This window comes from Ictalurus furcatus, chromosome 6 (assembly GCF_023375685.1).
Source record: "Ictalurus furcatus strain D&B chromosome 6, Billie_1.0, whole genome shotgun sequence".
Lineage (NCBI taxonomy): Eukaryota > Metazoa > Chordata > Actinopteri > Siluriformes > Ictaluridae > Ictalurus > Ictalurus furcatus.
The window spans coordinates 9,201,762-9,221,707 of record NC_071260.1 but is presented as its reverse complement, the minus strand read 5'-3'; the positions used below and the strand labels follow the sequence as shown (position 1 = coordinate 9,221,707).

The following is a 19,946-nucleotide window of genomic DNA, read 5'->3' as shown; positions in this document are numbered from 1 at the left end:
CATGTTCCTCCAGGGAGGTTGAATAAATCAGGATGTCGTCAATGTAGGCGATGACGTACCTTCCTAGCATGTCCCTCAGAGCGTCGTTGATCAGGTTCTGGAACACGGAGGGGGCGTTAGCGAGACCATACGGCATGACCAGGTACTCATAATGTCCAGAGGTGGTGCTTAAGGCCGTTTTCCACTCGTCCCCCTCCCTAATACGAATTAAGTTATAAGCGCTGCGGAGGTCCAGCTTAGTGAAGAGGGTGGCGGACCGTAACTGTTCCAAGGCTGAGGGGACGAGAGGCAGCGGATATCGGTACTTAACGGTCACTTGGTTGAGGGCCCGATAATCAATGCATGGTCGGAGGCCCCCTCCTTTCTTCTCCACAAAGAAGAACCCAGCAGACGCAGGGGATATGGACGGTCGGATGTACCCCTGCCGGAGAGCCTCCTGAATGTACTCCTCCATGGCCTGCTGCTCCGCTTGGGAGAGCGGGTAAACACGGCCCCGAGGTAGGCTGGCCCCGGGGAGGAGGTCAATGGCACAGTCATAGGGCCTATGAGGTGGGAGACAACTGGCCCTCTCCTTGCTGAACACCTCATGGAGGTCGTGGTACTCAGGGGGAATTTTAACTGGGGCAGGCGACAGGGGACTCTCCACAGTCGTGGTGGCCAAAGGGACCGTGGGGCCCCTCAAACAATTCTGCAAGCAATACGGGGACCATTGGGTGAGTTGCTTGTCAGTCCAGGAAATTTGGGGGTTGTGCAGTTCCAGCCAGGGGAGTCCGAGTATAACGGGGTGTCTGGTGGAGACCGTGAGGTAAAGGACCAGAGTTTCATGGTGAAGGGCGCTAACTTGAAGGCAGACAGGGTGTGTGCTGTGAGATATTACGCCTCCCCCTATAGGTGACCCATCAATGGATTGGAGCTCACGAGGACGGAGGAGGGGACGTATGGAAAGGCCGAGCTCCTGCGCCGTCTTCTCATCTATGAAGTTCTCCGCTGCTCCGGAGTCGATGAGTGCTGAAAGAACAAAAGAACGGCCTGAATGTTCTATCACGACAGGTACAGAAAATACGTGAGACGTACAAGACTGGTTAGGACTCACCCGGGCATGACAAGGTGGGTTGTCAGTGCGCTCCTGTTCCCTCGGCACCTCCTGTGCGGGCATTGGCGGACGGCATGGGTGTCCTCACCGCAGTAGAAGCACCGGAACTCATTGCGTCTTCTCTCCCTCTCCTCCTCACGGGACCGTGCCCTTCCGAGCTGCATGGGTTCGCTTGCTGCGCCCGGCTCAGCTGGCAGTAAACCATGCGGTATGGGACGGTTGGTACGGCGCAGACGATCCAGCCTTATGGTCAGATCCACGAGGTCATCAAAAGCTAGCTGTTCACCCCGACAGGCCAACTCATGCAGTAACTCCGGGTCGAGGCCACGGCGGAACGCGGTCTTAAGGGCTGGTTCGTTCCAGCCCCTTCGGGCAGCGATAGTGCGAAACTCTAGCGCGTACTCTCTTGCAGTACGAGAACCCTGTTTGAGTTGCATGAGCTCATCACCAGTCTCCCAGCCATCAGGAGAATGGTCAAAGGCGCACTGGAACCGGGCAAGGAAGTCATCTAACGAGGGTCTGACACCACCTCCTCGCTCCCACTCAGCCGTGGCCCATGCCAAGGCTGTTCCGGAGAGTAATTCCATAAAATGGTTCAACTTACGGACCTCAGGCATCTCTGGGTGACTCTCGAAGAACAGCGCACATTGTAACATGAATCCCTTGCATCGCTCTGGCTCCCCAGCGTATCTCTCTGGTGTGGGCAGAGGCGGGTTGTGCGCCGGCGGCGCAGGAGTGTGAACAGCCGGCACTGGAATGTGCGCAGCTGGTGTTGGCTGAACATGTGCTGGGGCGGTCGGCGGTGGTGACGCGAGGGCCGGGGGCGTGGCGTTGGTGGATGCGGACACGCTCAGTCGCGAGACTTCGGCACGCAACGCGGATATCTCATCCCGGTACACCGCTAGCGCGCGGTTTTGTTCCAGGATGACACGTTCCCAATCCGAGGTGCCCGCTGCCTCCATAGTATGGCGAAGTAATCTGTTACGAAGCGTAGACGGAGACAAGCGCGGGCGAGCGGAGAGATGACGTGAGGAAGAGTCCAGAACGAGAATCGAGTTGGGACCGAACAGGTAAGCTGTGTATCAGGGACGTAGGCAAAAGCGTAGTGAGAGACAAGCGTGAAGTCGAGCACCAGGGAAAACACTTATAATGAAATCGGCTTGGTAAACAAACAGAGACGAGGCTGCTGAGCGGTTACTTCGCAAGCGGCTAATGCTAGGGAGGCCCTTATATAACCTCAGGTGTTTGCAGGTGTTCGTGATTAGAACTCTGGCGAACTCGAGCGCGGGTATGACTGGGAGGTGTAGTACTCCTCCGCCACGTCCCTGAGTGGCACTACACTTTGTGAGCTGCCGCGCCGATTTCGCCGTGTTGTAACAGGAACCACCAGGACTCTTCCTAGAGCTGGCCGCCCGGCCAAACTGAGCGATTGGGGGAGAAGGGCCTTAGTCAGGGAGGTGACCAAAAACCCGATGGTCACTCTGACAGAGCTCCAGCGTGTCTCTATGGAGAGAGGAGAACCTTCCAGAAGGACAACCATCTCTGCAGCACTCGACCAATCAGGCCTATATGGTAGAGTGGCCAGACGGAAACCACAGCCCGCCTGGAGTTTGCCAAAAGTCACCTGAAGGACTCTCAGACCATGAGAAACAAAATTCTCTGGTCTGTTGAAACAAAGATTGAACTCTTTGGCCTGAATGGCAAGCGTCATGTCTGGAGGAAACCAGGCACCAGTCATCACCTGGCCAATACCATCCCTACAGTGAAGCATGGTGGTGGCAGCATCATGCTGTGGGGATGTTTTTCAGCGGCAGGAACTGGGTTACCAGTCAGGATCGAGGGAAAGATGAATGCAGCAATTTACAGAGACATCCTTGATGAAAACCTGATCCAGAGTGCTCTGGACCTCAGACTGGGGCAAAGGTTCATCTTCCAACAGGACAACGACCCTAAGCACACAACCAAGATAACAAATGAGTGGCTACAGGACAACTCTGTGAATGTCCTTGAGTGGCCCAGTCAGAGCCCAGACCTGAACATCTCTGGAGAGATCTGAAAATGGCTGTGCACCAACGCTCCCCATCCAACCTGATGGAGCTTGAGGGGTCCTGCAAAGAAGAATGGGAAAAACTGCCCAAAAATAGGTGTGCCAAGCTTGTAGCATCATACTCAAAAAGACTTGAGGCTATAATTGGTGCCAAAGGTGCTTCAACAAAGTATTGAGGAAAGGCTGTGAATACTTATGTCCATGTCCTTTTTTTGTTTTTTATTTTTAATAAATTTGCAAATATTTCAAACAAACTTCTTTCACTTTGTCATTATGGGGTATTGTTTGTAGAATTTTGAGGACAATAATGAATTGAATCCAATTTGGAATAAGGCTGTAACATAACAAAATGTGGAAAAAGTGAAGCGCTGTGAATACTTTCCGGATGCACTGTATTGTTCAACAGGAAGCACTATTATTCATATAACATATTATTTTTTTTGGCTTGGGCTTTATACACTTTTGTAAGACATTCCATTTATAATCAATTTCTAAAGCTATCTGAAGGTTAGCAGCTAGGTATTATTATTTTGGGATATTTTTATATATCTATAAAAACAATTATCAAATATATAAAAAAATGTTTTATATAGTATTAGAATACTACAATAACATTTGATTTAAAGTTGCTTACAGGATAAATTTCAATGAAGTAGATTGGAAAACAGGGCTTAAATCTTTGATCAAATCAAATGAAGGGACACATGTGCTAGCTGTTAAGATTCAAGATGGATTATCCAAATATACATTATGAGGGTTTTTTAATGATTAGATTTGAATCCCTGTGCCTGTTGTTTTTACTTCAGTCTGAAATATTGGTTGTATTTTTAATTGTAGTTAAAAATAACACCCTAATAGCATCCTTCCCATATGGTATGCTTCCTAAATAGATAGATGGAAGGCTGCCATACACAAAGCATAATACACTGTTGATGACCTAACTCTGAACTATTTTTTATAAAGAAAAAGAGAAATGCCTGGTGTGATGCATTTAGTAACGCAATGTGGTTCTTCGTCTTCAGTCTACTGCACATAGTTTTGCATTCTCTCTGCTCTCACAGACCTGGTGGTCATGAAGGTCATGGGGGGGAAAAAAAAAGATAAATGTGCATGTCCACTACAGCACTGGAAATACTTAGATGTTTAAGGCTCTATGTGTCTATGAAGTCAACAATATCACTTAAATGATCACCTACAGATATCTGTATGAGTGAATTCATTGTTGTTCTCTGATTTACCAGGTTGTTTTCTTTGTTGTAGGAGGAACAGCCTCTAGGCAGAGAGGCTTTCTGGGCTGCATGCGAGCGCTTAATGTAAATGGCATGACCTTTGACCTGGACGAGAGGGCCAAGGCGACCCCAGGTGTGAGCTCGGGCTGTGCGGGTCACTGCAGCAGCTCTGTGGGCGTCTGCCACAACCGGGGCAGGTGTGTGGAGAAGAGCACTGGCTATGTGTGTGACTGCACACACTCCGCATATGGAGGGCCCTCCTGCAAGGAAGGTATAGCAACAATATTTATCAAATAGACAAGGAGCTATGCTCTGAGAAAGGAAAAGAAAAAATATTTAGGCACAAAGGCATTTTTCTGGGAGCTTATTAGGCTAAGACACATGCACACTTGCCCAATTATCTACTATTTAGTGTCAGTGAGTGGATTCACAGTTGTAAGAGCTTTCTCCTTAATGAACATTGCAGGAATAATCTGATGAAAAATTCAGAGCTCCACTTTTACAAGATTGTAAACACTAAAATATGGTAATTAACGTATTCCCATTAATGAGCAACACTTGCCTCTACTCTCACCTCTCAGATGTGATGAAATGACGGTGCAACATCACTCCGTCAGGTGTTCAGTGTCATTTACATAAGCAATTTGTGTAATATTTAATGTGTTATGCTAGGATATAAATTCCACCATGAACTGCAGAACTGGCTCTCAAAAGGTTTTCTGATGCCATATCGGATTGCTTTGATGCTCCAAAAATGGTGGGAAAAGCTGAAGTCTGCTGAGTGAGAATTTTCCCCTGTGATGCTTGAAATTCAAAACAAAATCACTTTCTTTTCACATCTTTCAAGTCAATAAAAGCCTGGCCTCCCATCACGACAATGCAATTAGACGATATTGACTTGTCTTAACCTTGTTACACATCTGGAGTTGATAGTTCTTGTTCTTCGCGGCTGGACTTGTGTGGGTGGAACAGTCTTGCGCTGGTTTTTAACAGAGCTTATTTCACTTATTATGAAATGGGCATGGAAAATAAAATATTCATAGATACCAGAAGTTGATGCAGATATGGACAGACTAAATGAAATAGTGATGAAATTCAAGTGGAAAAGGCATGCTTAAAAAAAGCATCCTTTCACCCTGGCCTTGCATGATGCTGCCAAGATCTGTATGCAAATCAAGCACTCCGAGAGCTGATCAAAGCCTGAGACTATAAGACGAGAAAGCAAAGCTCCTATTCTTTGGCTCGTCTTTGTGCAAGTCCATTACTCATCTTGGTTGCTATTATAATCATGCAGACTATTCTGTGCTTTGGAGGAAGAGGGAAGAAAAAAATCAAGCCAGCCAAGATATTCTACATAAATATATGCCACTTCTGGTATATCCAGACTTCTGGTATATAACAGACTATGAATGGCATAATTTCTTGGTTAAATAAAAAGGACAGGGGTTCCATCAGAGAGAATGCAGCTTGAATGCTTTTCATATAAATACTCATCTTGATGTGTGCTGAAGAGCTGTCATGTTTCTGTCACTGCAGCCATAAGTAATCCAATGCTCATCCATTTCTGCCTGAGAATATGCTGTACAGTGTGAAATAGTAGATACAATTTATAACTGACAGTTGTGTAAATAGATCACAGAATGTCAAAAATACCTATTTGAGGAGATCTGTACTGTTACTGAGATTTACAGTACAACGCACTGAGAAACCATTCTTTTTCTCTTCATTTTGTTGCATTATAGCTTCACTTTAAATGTGTCTAAATTCTCATCTTTTCGTCGATACCCCGTCTACCCCCCCCCCCCACCAAAAAAAAAGAAAAAACTCCACTATGTAAAAGCATAAGCAAGTTCACATCTCATTTCCACGAATGCTCAAACCCTTTACTCAGTGTTTTGTTGATAAACAGACTTCTGGCACATCTGGATTTGTGGAGCTTCTCTCATTTCTCTTTGGAGAACCTCTCAAACTTGGATGAGGAGTGTTGCAGGGCTGCTATTTTCAGGTCTCTCTAAAGAAATTCAATCAGGTTGAGATTCATGCCAGCCCTGCCTTGTGTTGTGTTTCAGATCATTGTGATGGTGGAAGGTGAACCTTCACACCAGTCTGAGGTCCTGAGGGCTCTTGAGCAGGTTTTCCTCAAGGATGGCTCTGTACTTTGATCCATCGATCTTTCTTCCCCTTTTTTAAATTCTGACATGCCTTTCAGTCCTGCTACAAAAAAAAAAAAAAATCAGTGGTGCTTGGTTTTCCCCAGTTTTAATGCTTGGTATTCAGTCTACTGTGGCTGTATAATCTTGTTTCTCATGACCTTTAGGTGCTTTTTGGCAAATGCCAAGTGAGATATTAATGTGCCTTTTACTGAGGAGTGGCTTCTATCTGGTAAATCTTGACACAAAAAATTAGTGGAACGATGATGAGATGGTGTCCTTCTTTGGAAGCTTTGGATTTCTGTCATAGAGTTCTTGGTCAATGGTTCTTAGCCCTTTGATTGAGCTCCAGTTCTAAGGGGGCTTTAAATGTCTTTCATTTAAAAAATGAAGGACGCCATGGCGTTCTGTGGGAGCTTACATCCTGCCGGAATGTTTTGCTAGCTTTCCTCAGATATGTATCTTAACACAATCCTGTCTGTAAGGTCTATGGTCAGTGGCTATTTTTTTCCAATCCAAGTTTTGACGATGATAAATGAAAACAGGATGCACCTGAGTGCACCTAAATTTTAAGTGTGTCTTAAAACAATCCTGTGTTAAGACACACTTAACTTTACTCAAATTTCACAGAATAAAGGTTTTAAATACTTGTGTAAATGTGATATTTCTGTTTTATCTCTCCCATAACTCACACACTTATTTGCACACTGTCTGTGCTTCTCCAGCTAGTCTTTGCTTTAGGAGCTGTTTCTTGACAGTAAATGCAACTAAATGCCCAGGTTTTACAGCAAAAAAAAAAAAGGCCCACAAAGTGGACAAATTACACAGAAGCAAATTCCGATGTGGTTTTCTATTTTAATACAAACGTATCTGCTAACAAATCTGCTTTTTCTCTCCCCCAGAGGTATCTGTGTCCTTTGATAGGGGTTCCTCAGTGACATACACATTCCAAGAGCCTTTCTCCGTCATGCAAAACAGGACGGCCCAGGTTTCCTCCTCATCCATATCTGCATATAGCAAGTCCAGAGACAACATGGCGCTTAGCTTTCTCACCACACAGAGCCCTGCTATGCTGCTCACCGTCAACACCTTCACCCAGCAGTATGTAGCTGTTATCCTCGCTCGCAATGGTAAGTGGGGAAAAAGTGTAGGCTCTACAATAGTAGCTGAGAATGAAATTATACAATTTTAATAAGCTCAACAATTTAGCACTGGCTTTGTCACAAAATAATTGTGTTATGTTGTGAGACCGGGGCAGTGAGAGATAACATGTCATCATCTGTAGTACGTCCACCTCAGAGTTGAAAACAATTAGCCCGTGAAAGATTTATAACTCTCATATTGATATTGTCTTTCGCTAATTAGACGGGTGCTATGAGGCCATCGACTTGTAGAGTCGGCTCTATAATCATGAGCTATTCAAAATGTCAGCTCAAGCAGCCTTGCGGTTAAAACAGTCTCTTTGTAAACGAGCACAGCCTCACAGCTGAACCCATTAAATGCGATTTATGTTGCGTTCAAGTGCCCCGCTGAAGCTCAAATTTCCCATTTGCCTAAACGCCATGACAAGGTGACTGTTGATTTGTTTTGCTGGGGGAGAGCATTTCCATGCTTTTTCCTGGCATCAACTCTCCCTGCTGTTGCTGACATTCACGGCACATGGCTGTGATGTGTCTTGAAACATTGGTAATTTATGAAGACAAGGGCACATGTTTTTAAGCTATATTTGCAGTGCTTCCCACAGGTCTGAAATATACTTGCAGTGGTAGCCGGTGGAAAAGGCTGCCATTACTCGCCAATGGACTACTACTTGTGACAAACAACAAATAATGTATGACTTAACACAATATTTTGTTTAATTGAATATTTATATTGATTTCACATAATATATTTCACAGATCCATTCACTCCCAACTCTTCTATCCTTCTATCCACATGGGAAGAGTAAGACAAAGTAAAAAAACAAACTCTTTAGCATGTACAAAGCTGGCACTGTTTTTCAGAGCACTTAATCTTTCGGGGTTTTTCAAAGAAGAGTCTCAATGCCTCTGCATATGGAAACACCTCTGGTGTTGGTCCAGTTATTGATATTCGAAGACTTGCAGCCAGGTGCTCCCCTTTCAGACTGTTTCTCAGGTCAAATTTGACCTGAAAATCAGATGAAAAAGAGGCACTTGGTTTTAAATTAACTAATGCAAAATACATTTAGTGCTAAAAGAAAGATAAAATTCCCTGTTCATGGTTGAAAAATCTATATCACAGTTAACACTGGAGATGGGTATGACCAGCCCTGCTGATGGAAAAAGGCAGAGGTTTGGATATATTTCTGCACATTCACTGCTTTCACTGGCTAGCAGCTGTATCATCTGAGCTTGCGTCTTGTCCTTCAGTGATTAGCCAAGGCAGGGCAAAAGAGCGTAACGTGTAATTGACACATTTACAGATTTCAAAACAAACAAGTCTAAATGTCAAGACAGACGAGACAAAATAATTCAGTTCATATTAATTCAGATAATTTACCAACCCTAAATGATCCCGATAGTACATGCTGCTTGTAAGAGGGCCACTCCTGCAGAACTCTGGCTTCCTGTCCTGGGATGAATTTCTTTGTTAGGGTTCAAAAGTGAAAGGCTTGTCAGTTCATCTGAAGTAAATGCCTTTGGACCAAGGACTCTGAGCACCCCTAACATTTCAATGTCCTGGAACCTGCACTCAAGATTGCTCATTGTTGACTGCAATTGTAATTTCATTTCAAATTAACTATAATTATTCAGGCCTATGCATTTATTGCCATTTCCCACTAAATGCTAACATTTGCTAAGTTACCTGTGGTGCTGTGCATCTCTCTTCCTCATCCTCACACTGTATTTTCTTAAAATATTTTTGAATGCTCATATATGCTGAGTAAATGCATGAAGAAATTTGTAGCTTAACCATAGTTAAATTTAATAGTCTGTCTTTCTAACTGCCATAGCCCCAAAACAGCATAGTTGCTGCTTTCTTTCATAGAATTCAATGCTACCTAGCCCCGCACATGACTTGCAGAGAAACATACTGTGTATATCGTGGCCACAAATTAAGAATTCGTTCCCTCGTTTTATTACTTTGTTTCCTCGTTTTTGTAAATCGTGGCCACATTGTACTAATTCCTTCCCTCGTTTGACTTAAAACGTGGCCACGAATTACGAATTTGTAACGAATTAGTACAACATAGCCACAATTTACTAAAATGCGTGAACGAGTTATTAGTTCATTGCCATGATATTTATGTTATTTCCTGCATGTCATGTGCGGGTCTCCGTACTACCAACAATTACATAACAAGGAGAAAATAAGGAGTTGCTTTACTTGGTCTGTGGTTCTGACATAAAACAGAAGAACATCTCTCTGTGGTTTTCTGCGGTGCATGTGCGATTGTCAGGAGAGGAGACCATTCTCATGATAGCAGAGGCACGGAACAGGCATGGAAGGGGTAGATCGATGGGAGATTATCCACTAATTAGTCGATCGCATATGGTGTTGTTACCTCGGACGGATAAAAAAAATAAAAATAAAAAAATGCTAAAATGGGTCGCCAAATATAGTTGGACGGTCATTAATATACCTGGACGGGCCACCCAAGTAAAGTCTGTGTGTGGGAAGCACTGATTTGGAGGGTTCACATAGCTAAGAGCCAGTTTATTCTCCTTGGATTTTTTTTCCAGTGTTATATTCCCTGTGTTGCACAACAAATGCATCATTAGTCTTCACGATATGAAAAAGAGATAAGAGAGTGAGATATAAAATCAATAGGCCTACTGCAGCTAATAGCCTGAATCGTTGTATGCAGTTTGATGGATCTGCATATATATTTTCCTGAGAGAATCAAGAATCTGAGAAAATGACTGTAGTCAAAAGGAGAAAGATGGAAAAAGGAAGGATGGGCTCCAAACATGTCTCCAAGTCAGCAGAGCCTTCGATTTTTGAATTATAGTCATATTAGATTCAAAATTTTAAGCAAAATTCAAAGGCAATCATATATTAGTGTACAAAAGCAAGGAATGGGAGAGGTACAGAAAGTAAAAACTGGCAAAACCAGTCACTGCTTTATTTAGACTGACATTGAAGCCATAACATCCATCCATCCATCAATTTTCTGTACCGCTTATCCTACACAGGGTCACGTTGGAGCCTGGAACCTACCCCAGGGATCTCAGGGCACAAGGAGGGGGACACCCTGGACAGGGTGTCAGCCCATCGCAGGGCACATTCACACACATTCATACACTATGGACAATTTAGAGTTGCCAGTCAGCCTACAATGCATGTCTTTAGACTGTGGGAGGAAACCAAAGTACCCGGAGGAAACCTCAGGTACATGCAAACTCTGCGCATACAGGACAGAGGCAGGAATTGAATCCCCAACCCCGGAGGTGCAAGAACAAACGTCCTAGCTACTAATTGACCATGCCCCCCAGTCCATATCATACCATAATAAAAGTACAAAAAGCTCTACTGTTCATTTTTAAAAGCACCCACTTGCTTTGTAGAATTTCCCCCACATTCAATCTTAGGCTTATTCAGTTCATCAGAATTTTCCACACCGCCCATATATGCAGTTTGAGCAGCAGGGGTGCCAGACTGAAACAGCAAAGCAAAGACAAGTTCACTCTCACAAACTTCCAGGAAGTTCATTTGAAGCTAGAAGCCTAAAGATGAATATTAAATTCTGTGACTGTAGTGTATTGGTAATTGTTTCAGCAAATTCCGAGTCTCAACAACAATAGCTTGAAGCTCTAGGGGTAAGTAAGAAGTTGGTTTTATCAGCATTATTGAGGCCGTATTACTGATTACAGAACTATCATCCCTTCCCTCAGATTTTGCTCAATTTTATCTCAAGACCTGTATTTGCCACCTACATATCACTTCTGTTACCAAGAATGCTGCTGCCGTTAAAAAGTAAATAAAAAAAGTAAAAAAGTAAATAAAACTTGTATAAAAAGTGCTGAGTCACAGAATATGAATTTCTTTTTCATCTAATGACCAATCAGGTCACAGCTCATGGAGCAAGCGAGAAAAGCAGGGTATGACACAGAGGACTAAGTGCAGGTGAAAAATTAGTTGTATTAGTGAGCAAATATAAGGAGATTATATGGTTTTACATTATATGGTGAATTGAATATATTTTGTTGCAATATAACTAAAAATAACAACTTGGCTATTTTTTGGGATATTCACCTATACACGATGTGACGGTTCTGCTTTAACTGTGGCTGCTTACAGGGAAGTTGCACAAGCAGCACCTCATTTTTTCATATCTGCACAAAAGGCACTCTGGCTAGCACTATTTCTGGAAAAATAAAATAGGTACCAAAATCCAAAGTGGCCTTCTAGACATACATATTTTTAAAAATTTATATCTTAATTTATGCTGTATCATCTAACGGTAGAATTTCCTAGCTGTAAGCTGTATTTCATGCATTACATAAAAAAACAACAAAAAAAATAGCAAAATGCTCACAGTACACTAGACTTTTAATTTTATTGTTATTTTGTTCCCAACAAAGCATATGAAACAGTTTGTTTGCACACACGTACAGGGTTGATGAATGCCCTGTAGTTCCTCTCCAGTCAAACCATTATTGTGCTAAACCCAATCGCTTGCTCAATTCACGCCTTTGTAAATAGTGAAGGATAACGCAGAACATTATCATCCGTAATTCGCCATGTACCAGCGCAGTCCGTCAGCCTCTCAAACACATTGTAATGCACCATTTTTAAGGCTAAAAGCAAAACTCTAAATTGACCCTGATCCACTTGATCAGACAAAACCCTTTTTGTCTCTCACGTCATGCATGTGGGTGAGGTACTAATGTGCGTATTGACACATTCAGTATTGAGCAAAGAGCTAGAGGCAGAGATGAAATTAATATTTATAAATCTTTTAGAGTGACCACTAGGGCCAATCGACCCACATTTTTATATATATATATATATATATATATATATATATATATATATATATATATATATATATGTACACACACACACGCATACGTGTATATATATGTATATGTACACACGCACACAAACGTTCAAGCACCACTCTGTGTGTGTGTGTGTGTGTGTCTGTGTGTATACATATATATATATACATATATATATATACATATATATATATATACATATATATATATATATATATATATATATATATATATATATATATATATATACACACACACACACACACACACACACACACAGAGTGGTGCTTGAACGTTTGTGAACCCTTTAGAATTTTCTATGTTTCAGCCTAAATATGACCTAAAACCTTCAGATTTTCACATAAGTCCTACGAATAGACAAAGAGAGAAATGAGACAAAAATATTATACGTGCACATTAATTTATTGAGGAAAATAATCCAATATTACATATCTGTGAGTGGCAAAAGTATGTAAACCTCTAGGATTAGCAATTAATTCGAAGGTGAAATTGGAGTCAAGTGTTTTCAATCAATGGGATGACAATCAGATGTGAGTGAGCGCCCTGTTTTATTTAAAGAACAGGGCTCTGTCAGAGTCTGATCTTCACAACACATGTTTTTGGAAGTGTATCATGGCAAGAACAAAGAATATTTCTGAGGACCTCAGATAAAGAGTTCTTGATGTTCACCAGGCTGGAAAATGTTATAAAAACCATCACTAAAGAGTTTGGACTCCACCAATCCACAGTCAGACAGATTGTGTGCAAATGGGGGAAATTCAAAACCATTGTTACCCTCCCCAGGAGTGGTCGACCAACAAAGATCACTCTAAGAGCAAGACGTGTAATAGTCTGTGAGGTCACAAAGGAACCCAGGGTAACTTCTAAACAACTAAAGGCCTTTCTCACATTTGCTAATGTTAATGTTCATGAGTCCACCATCAGAACACTGAACAACAATGGTGTGCATGTCAGGGTTGCAAGCAGAAAGTCACTGCTCTCCAAAAACAACATTCCTACCGTTCTGCAGTTTTCTGAAGATCACATTGACAAGCCAGAATGTTATTGGAAAAATGTTTGTGGACGGATGAGACCAAAATAGAACTTTTAAATGAAAAGCATTATGTTTGGAGAAAGGAAAACACTGCACTCCAGCATAAGAATCATATCCCATCTGTGAAACATGATGGTGGTAGTATCATGGTTTGGGCCCGTTTTGCTGCATTTAGATGGCTTGTCATCATTGATGGAACAATTAATTCTGCATTATACCAGTGAATTCTAAAAGTAAATGTGAGGACATCTGTTCATGAACTGAATCTCAAGAGAAAGTGGGTCATGCAGCAAGACAATTACCATAAGCACACAAGTTGTTCTACCAAATAATGGTTAAAAAACAATAAAGTTAATGTTTTGGAATGGCCAAGTCAAAGTCCTGACCTTAATCCAATAGAAATGTTGTGGAAGGATCTCAAGCAAGCAGTTCATGTGAGGAAACCCACCAACATCCCCGAGTTGAAGCTGTTCTGTACTAAGGAATGTGCAAGACTGATCAACAGTTACTGCAAACGTTTAGTTGCAGTTATTGATGTCACACCAGATACTGAATGCAAAGGTTCACATATTTTGCCACTCACAGATATGTAATATTGGATCATTTTCCTCAATAAGTAAATGACCAAGTGTAATATTTTTGTATCATTTGTTTAATTGGGTTCTCTTTATTTGTTTTTAGGACTTGTGTGAAAATCTGCTGAAGTTTTAGGTGATATTTATGCAAATATATGCAGGGTTCACAAACTGTTAAGCACCAGTGTAATTTATAATATAGACAGATAGATAGATCATCACCTCACACTAAGCTGAGGTACAGAACTCCTTTGGATGTGTTATGATAATGACAAAAAACCCAAGTGACGTTAAAGTTTGTATTCTGTGAATTCAGCTTTAAGGTTTAGCTCTCAAAAAACATGCAATGGTTAATGGTGAATAATGGTTATAATGGTGTAACAAAAAAGTACATAATTTATCATTATTAAAGATGTATTATAACAGTTGCTATAGGTATAGTTCAGCAAAAATAAACAAACAAATAAATAAAAAAGAATAAAATATGCGGTCCTTGTGAACATGGCTAACACGTTATGAAAACAATAGGACTTGAAGCCCAGCATTGTGATCATAACTGTTAATATCCATTTGTAGGTTTCCAGTCGTTGTTATTTATGTGGCATTAGTTCCTTGGGGAACAAACTATAATTTTTAAGTGAATTCCAGCTGCATGAAGTGTCTCATTTATTTCATGCTTTAGGGAGTCTGCAGATTTGGTATCAGCTTCATAAGGAGCGAAGGCCCAGTGTGTTCAGCCCTGTGCTCACTAGTCTGGCAGATGGGAAGCTTCATCGACTCCGACTTCACAGAGAAGGAAAAGATGTCTATGTGCAGGTTAGTAAACACTACAGCTTCATTGACCTGCACACATAATCTAGATCAAACTGAACACTGTAACAGTGTACAGTGGAGTTGACTCAGGTCAAGACTTACATGTAAGTAAGTTGTAAGTTGTTTTGGACCATTTTTGGTCTGCGCATTATGATCATTTGTATTTTGTACAATACACTTATACAGCATAACATTGAGACAATCAAGAAAGCAATTCTACACTTGACTCAGTTTCTGCTACATGAATAGCCCCACATGGATACACTAAAGCATGGTTGTTCAATTAAAATTAGTAAGGGTGCCATTACATAAAATCCCTTGCTTGCAAAAGGTCTGGATAAGTAACTAACATAACTGAATAGTAACAATGGTTAACTTTTAATGCTTAACCATTAATAATTAGATTTTGGCTATAAATAGGACAATTTAAACTGATTGTTTTGTTCATAGTGGTGCTTCATGTTATACTGTATATTTGTAGGTATGTATGTATTTGCGTGCGTGCGTGTGCCAGTTTGCTAATCAGACTATAGAGAGTAAATAAAAATGAACAATGTAATAAAGTCTGTGAAACCTCTCTCCTTTCAAGCCCTGTAGCTAGCCTCTGGTCTAATGAGCTGCCTTCAGCTAAATCATTTACATGCTTGTGTTTGAATAAACCACAACAGAGGATCTGCTACAGAAACTGTACTGGTTCATGTTTTGAGAACTCGAGTCACTGAATTTTGGCCATTGTTTATCAGCTCTGCGACACTCCTTTTAAAGACTTCATGTCTGCCAGTTGACGACCCCTGCCCTAAGGATTTGGACTTCTCAAAAGCAGTTTAATTTTCACCCTTGCTTCAGTGAATAATCTCACCTGGATCACTGTAGATTTCTACCTTTGAACCACTGTTTGTAATCATAAAGACTGTCTTGTGCTCATCCTAGCACTCTTATTCACAATCTGTTTATTGTATTCTTTTCAACACACTTGGCTCCATTTGTCTTTACTCTTCTATACCTGTATACTGTAATGAAATATACTGTATTATAATCCCACTAACCAAGTGTCAGCCAGTAGAGGATAGGTTCCATTTTGAATCCTCAAACTATGCATAAAAATTTATTTGAATTGAGTTCCTCAGAAATCCTGACTCACTGGTTTTTGTCTGCTTTTTTGGTAGGTTGATCAAGACAATAAAAAATATACCCTCTCACAGGACACTGACTTTAACTCGATGAGATCACTAACCCTAGGAAAAATTACAGGTAAGAGAGTGATGTACGGAAGGTATTCTAAATGATTCAGTAAAAGTTACTGGGTGCTTTACTATATATGTTTGATTCAGTGTATCTTTTCCTTTCTTATATTAAACATGACACAATAACTCAATGAATGCATCTTTTATTATTAAAAAAATAGAATTCTAAAATTTGTCCCACTGCTTATAACGTGTCTCCGCAAGCAGTTTTATATGCATGGAAATTTGCACTTTTGTCATTAAGCAAAGGCCAAATGGATTTTTAAGTACACCCTGCAATTTTTTTTACCCACATTAATCTTTTATTCAGAAACTCAAGACTTGTAATCGGGAGATTAAATATTAATTTATATGACAAAACAAGGTTACATTCCCAAGAGACTGCACTGGCTTTGAAAACAGTGCTTTTGACTAAAAACAGGCATTAAATCATCAAAAGTCTTTGAAAATACAACTTTAACATTGCCATCTTTCTATATTCTTAGCCGTGCCGTGAGTGTTTCTTTAGTAGTCTTCAATAACCATTTGAAGTATAAGTGCTAGTAATAATTACCAGTTCCACTTTAATGATACCATTTTTCTTAGCAGGAACTGATGCACTAGACGAGGAAGTAGCGCAAGCAGGATCCAAAGGTTTCATCGGCTGCTTTTCATCTGTTCAGTACAATCACGTAGCTCCACTAAAGGCAGCACTGCTGAACCGTGGGAGCTCTTTGGTCAGCATACGAGGCCATTTGCTTGAGTCTAATTGTGGGGCGCTGGCAGATTTATCAACCTCTAAATCCCGTCTAGGTATTTTCTTTTTCTTTTTCTTTCAAGGAGCTACTGTTTTTAGGTGCCATTAAAACACAAAACTCCTTGATTAATACTATATATATGGTTTAGAAAAAGCAAGTTTGTAGATTATCTCTGATATAGGAATTTTTTGTCCTTATTCTGCAGACCATGGGGACGAGGTGGGTACAGATAACAAGCATAGTGAAGAAGACACCCAAAGAGATTCAGCGGTAATTGGAGGTGCGGTATATTGCCACAATCTGCTTTATTGCGCCATTTGTAAGAGTCACTGGAGTGTGTAATTAGCACAAGTGTTCCTACAGGTTCTTTGTGTTCATCTTTTCTTTTAGTGCATTCTATTTCTGAAATGTGTAATGACTATATTGATTACATTTTGTGTGTTGTGTGTACCGATAAAGGAATGTGGTAATATAATACCCCCCAGAAAGCATCATGAGAGAGTCTCAGGTGCTTTATTGTTGGTTTTTCACATAATATAGAGCTCAGTGTAGCAAAAGCTGGCAAATTAAAATGGACACAAAGACCTCATTTTTAATTTTTTCAGCATCATTTGTCAAATTATTGCTAATTGCTTTTTAGTCACTAACAGGATGGATTCAAAAAAAAAAAAAAACCTATTCTTTGGGACCTTAAGACCCAATTGGGACACAGTATAATATTCCTCTAGTGTCAAACCATATATAGGGCTTGAATTATGAACACACAATGATCACCTAATAAGCTTAACCTCTTCTCTGGCTGCAGGTGTGGTCACAGCTGTGGTGTTTGTAACGCTGTGTTTGCTGGCTGTGATGGCACGCTTTCTATACCAACACCGGCAGATCCAGAGGACCACCAGCATCCAAGAAAAGGAGCACAGGCGCAGCCTTGAAGCTGCCTACAGGGCAGAACTTCACCTGAACCAGTCTATAAGGGACAGTATGAAGGAGTACTACATCTGATGGACATTAAAAACCTTGTAGCCACCGATTGTCCTTTCTCGAGTTTAGTCCTTCTGCACGCTTGTGGTGCGGACTTTACCTAGCACGAGTTGTGTGGACAAGATCCTTCACTAATGGAGCTTTGGAGAATGTAGGGATCTTTGGATCTAGGTAGGTAGTAGCTAGTAGATGCCCAACCTTTTGGTCCGGAATAGCGGGTCTGGGTTGTGCTGTCTGGTGATGGTGTTATCAGGAAAGTCCCTGCATTTCTTGGACAATATTTCTCTGAGAAAACCCTAAAAAGAAGCAGTATCTGGTTATTTTTGAGACTTTTGGACTTAAAGTGTAATGCTATTATCCACAACCTCAACACCCCCCTCCCCTTCCCCCACACGGCTGGAGATAAAGTTATAAAAGGCCTACTGCAACAGTATGGTCAGAAATCTTATTTATTCATTCTTCATTGCACTTCTTAATTTTTTTTCCTGAAAATTATTATTTGAATGTGTCCATAAAGACTGTAGTGTAGAGAAGGCTAAATATTATCCATGAATGTAGGCAGAAATCAAGAGTGTTTACAGATTTTCAGATTTGTGTAGAACAGTGTGTCAAACTCGGGTCCTGGAGGGACATCTAGAACCGGAGTCTGACAGTCTTGGTGTTGAAGTTTAAATGGAAAATAGGTCCAAAAAATTTTATCCATTATGTTGGTAAAATGTAAATTTTAATACAAGGTAATGTGAATCATGATGTCTCCATAAAACTATTATATTAAAAAAAAATGTTGTCAATGTTATGGTGTGAAATGTCATGCCATCTTTCCAATGACTGAAACTCGACATGGCATTTTCTCTATATAGTCAAAGTCTAGTCATTTGGAAACCTTCTCGCACGTTATATTTAAGGTTGGTGTTCTTGCAGTAATTGAACGTATTGACAGCTAACAGTTGAACAATGCACTTTGACAACTTAATTCATTAAAACAAATTCAACAACTCAACAACTGAATCCAACAATACCAGCCTTTAAATAATTCCTCATCATCCTTTGTTTTAAATTGTATTACCATTATTATGTCTTCTTAAAACAGTGTTTCAGTCAGTTCACACCTTTATCTAAATTTTTAGCTTTTATTTCAAACTGAATGCTTAAAGTGAAAATCAGAACACCTCTCAAAGTTAGTAGTTGAAACAATAGTACTTAAGTCAGATATTCAAACTTTTGATGCACAGAAGTAGGGTGCTGCCAAGCAGTGCTTTTACTGGTATGTTCTTCTGGCAGGTGAATGACGCTTACATTTATTCACTCTTCACAAATGATTCATCTATCACTTCATCGCTTTTATAGCTTTTATTATCATTTTATGGTTTTCCTTTCCTTTTTTTCTTTTAAATGAAAGTGTCCTTTAATATGTTGCTCCCTCTATTTTCTATCTACCCAATATGGATTATTTTAGATGGCCTGTTTTGTATAATTGTACAGCTATGCTGTAAATAAATATATGTTTAATAAAAAAACAGATTTTTTTCCCAGCATTTTGCCAATTATGTTTATTGATGTCAGCAGTTCAGTAATTTATCTACAAAGAAGGAAGATTAACACGGTTATAACTATTCTTATGCCTTCAGTTGAATGAAGTCCAATGAAAACAATTTATCACCATCATGACAGCATCCCGATAAATAAATAAAATAAAATAAAATAAAATAAAATAAAATATGCAAGAAGGAACTAAACTAATGTGGCCACCTTGGATGGATCATACAAGAAATATGATCCCCTGATTGAAACAAAACGCTATGGAAAGGTATACACCACCCATTATGAAACACATTGGACAGTCACACCAGTAAACAGCATCAAAATCTTCCATTTACCTAAGCATGCAAATTTACCCTGATAATGCTTTACATAGATGCGTAGGAATTGTTACAGTCCATTACGAATATTTGACAAAAGTATACATCAACCGAGGAACATTACACATGCAAATATGATATAATGAGTATCTGATCACAACCATTACTACAGAGATGGTCAGTTTGTGTTGTTTTTTT

General features: G+C 40.5%; 1 protein-coding gene across 2 annotated transcripts in view; it reads left to right on the top strand.

The window, feature by feature from the left end:
- The window catches only part of cntnap5a (contactin associated protein family member 5a), a 145,925-nt gene extending 126,230 nt beyond the window's left edge, over positions 1-19,695 (top strand). Inside the window, exons 18-24 of one of the 2 annotated variants that reach the window (XM_053626449.1) lie at positions 4,401-4,640; positions 7,422-7,649; positions 14,797-14,930; positions 16,094-16,178; positions 16,760-16,963; positions 17,114-17,188; positions 17,714-19,695. In XM_053626449.1, coding sequence (XP_053482424.1) covers positions 4,401-4,640; positions 7,422-7,649; positions 14,797-14,930; positions 16,094-16,178; positions 16,760-16,963; positions 17,114-17,188; positions 17,714-17,910 — 1,163 coding nt within the window. In that variant the 3' untranslated portion in view covers positions 17,911-19,695. Of the gene's footprint in view, positions 1-4,400; positions 4,641-7,421; positions 7,650-14,796; positions 14,931-16,093; positions 16,179-16,756; positions 16,964-17,113; positions 17,189-17,713 lie in introns of both variants that reach the window. The other variant, XM_053626448.1, reaches the window with a different exon arrangement.
- The last annotated feature ends 251 nt before the right edge of the window (positions 19,696-19,946 follow it).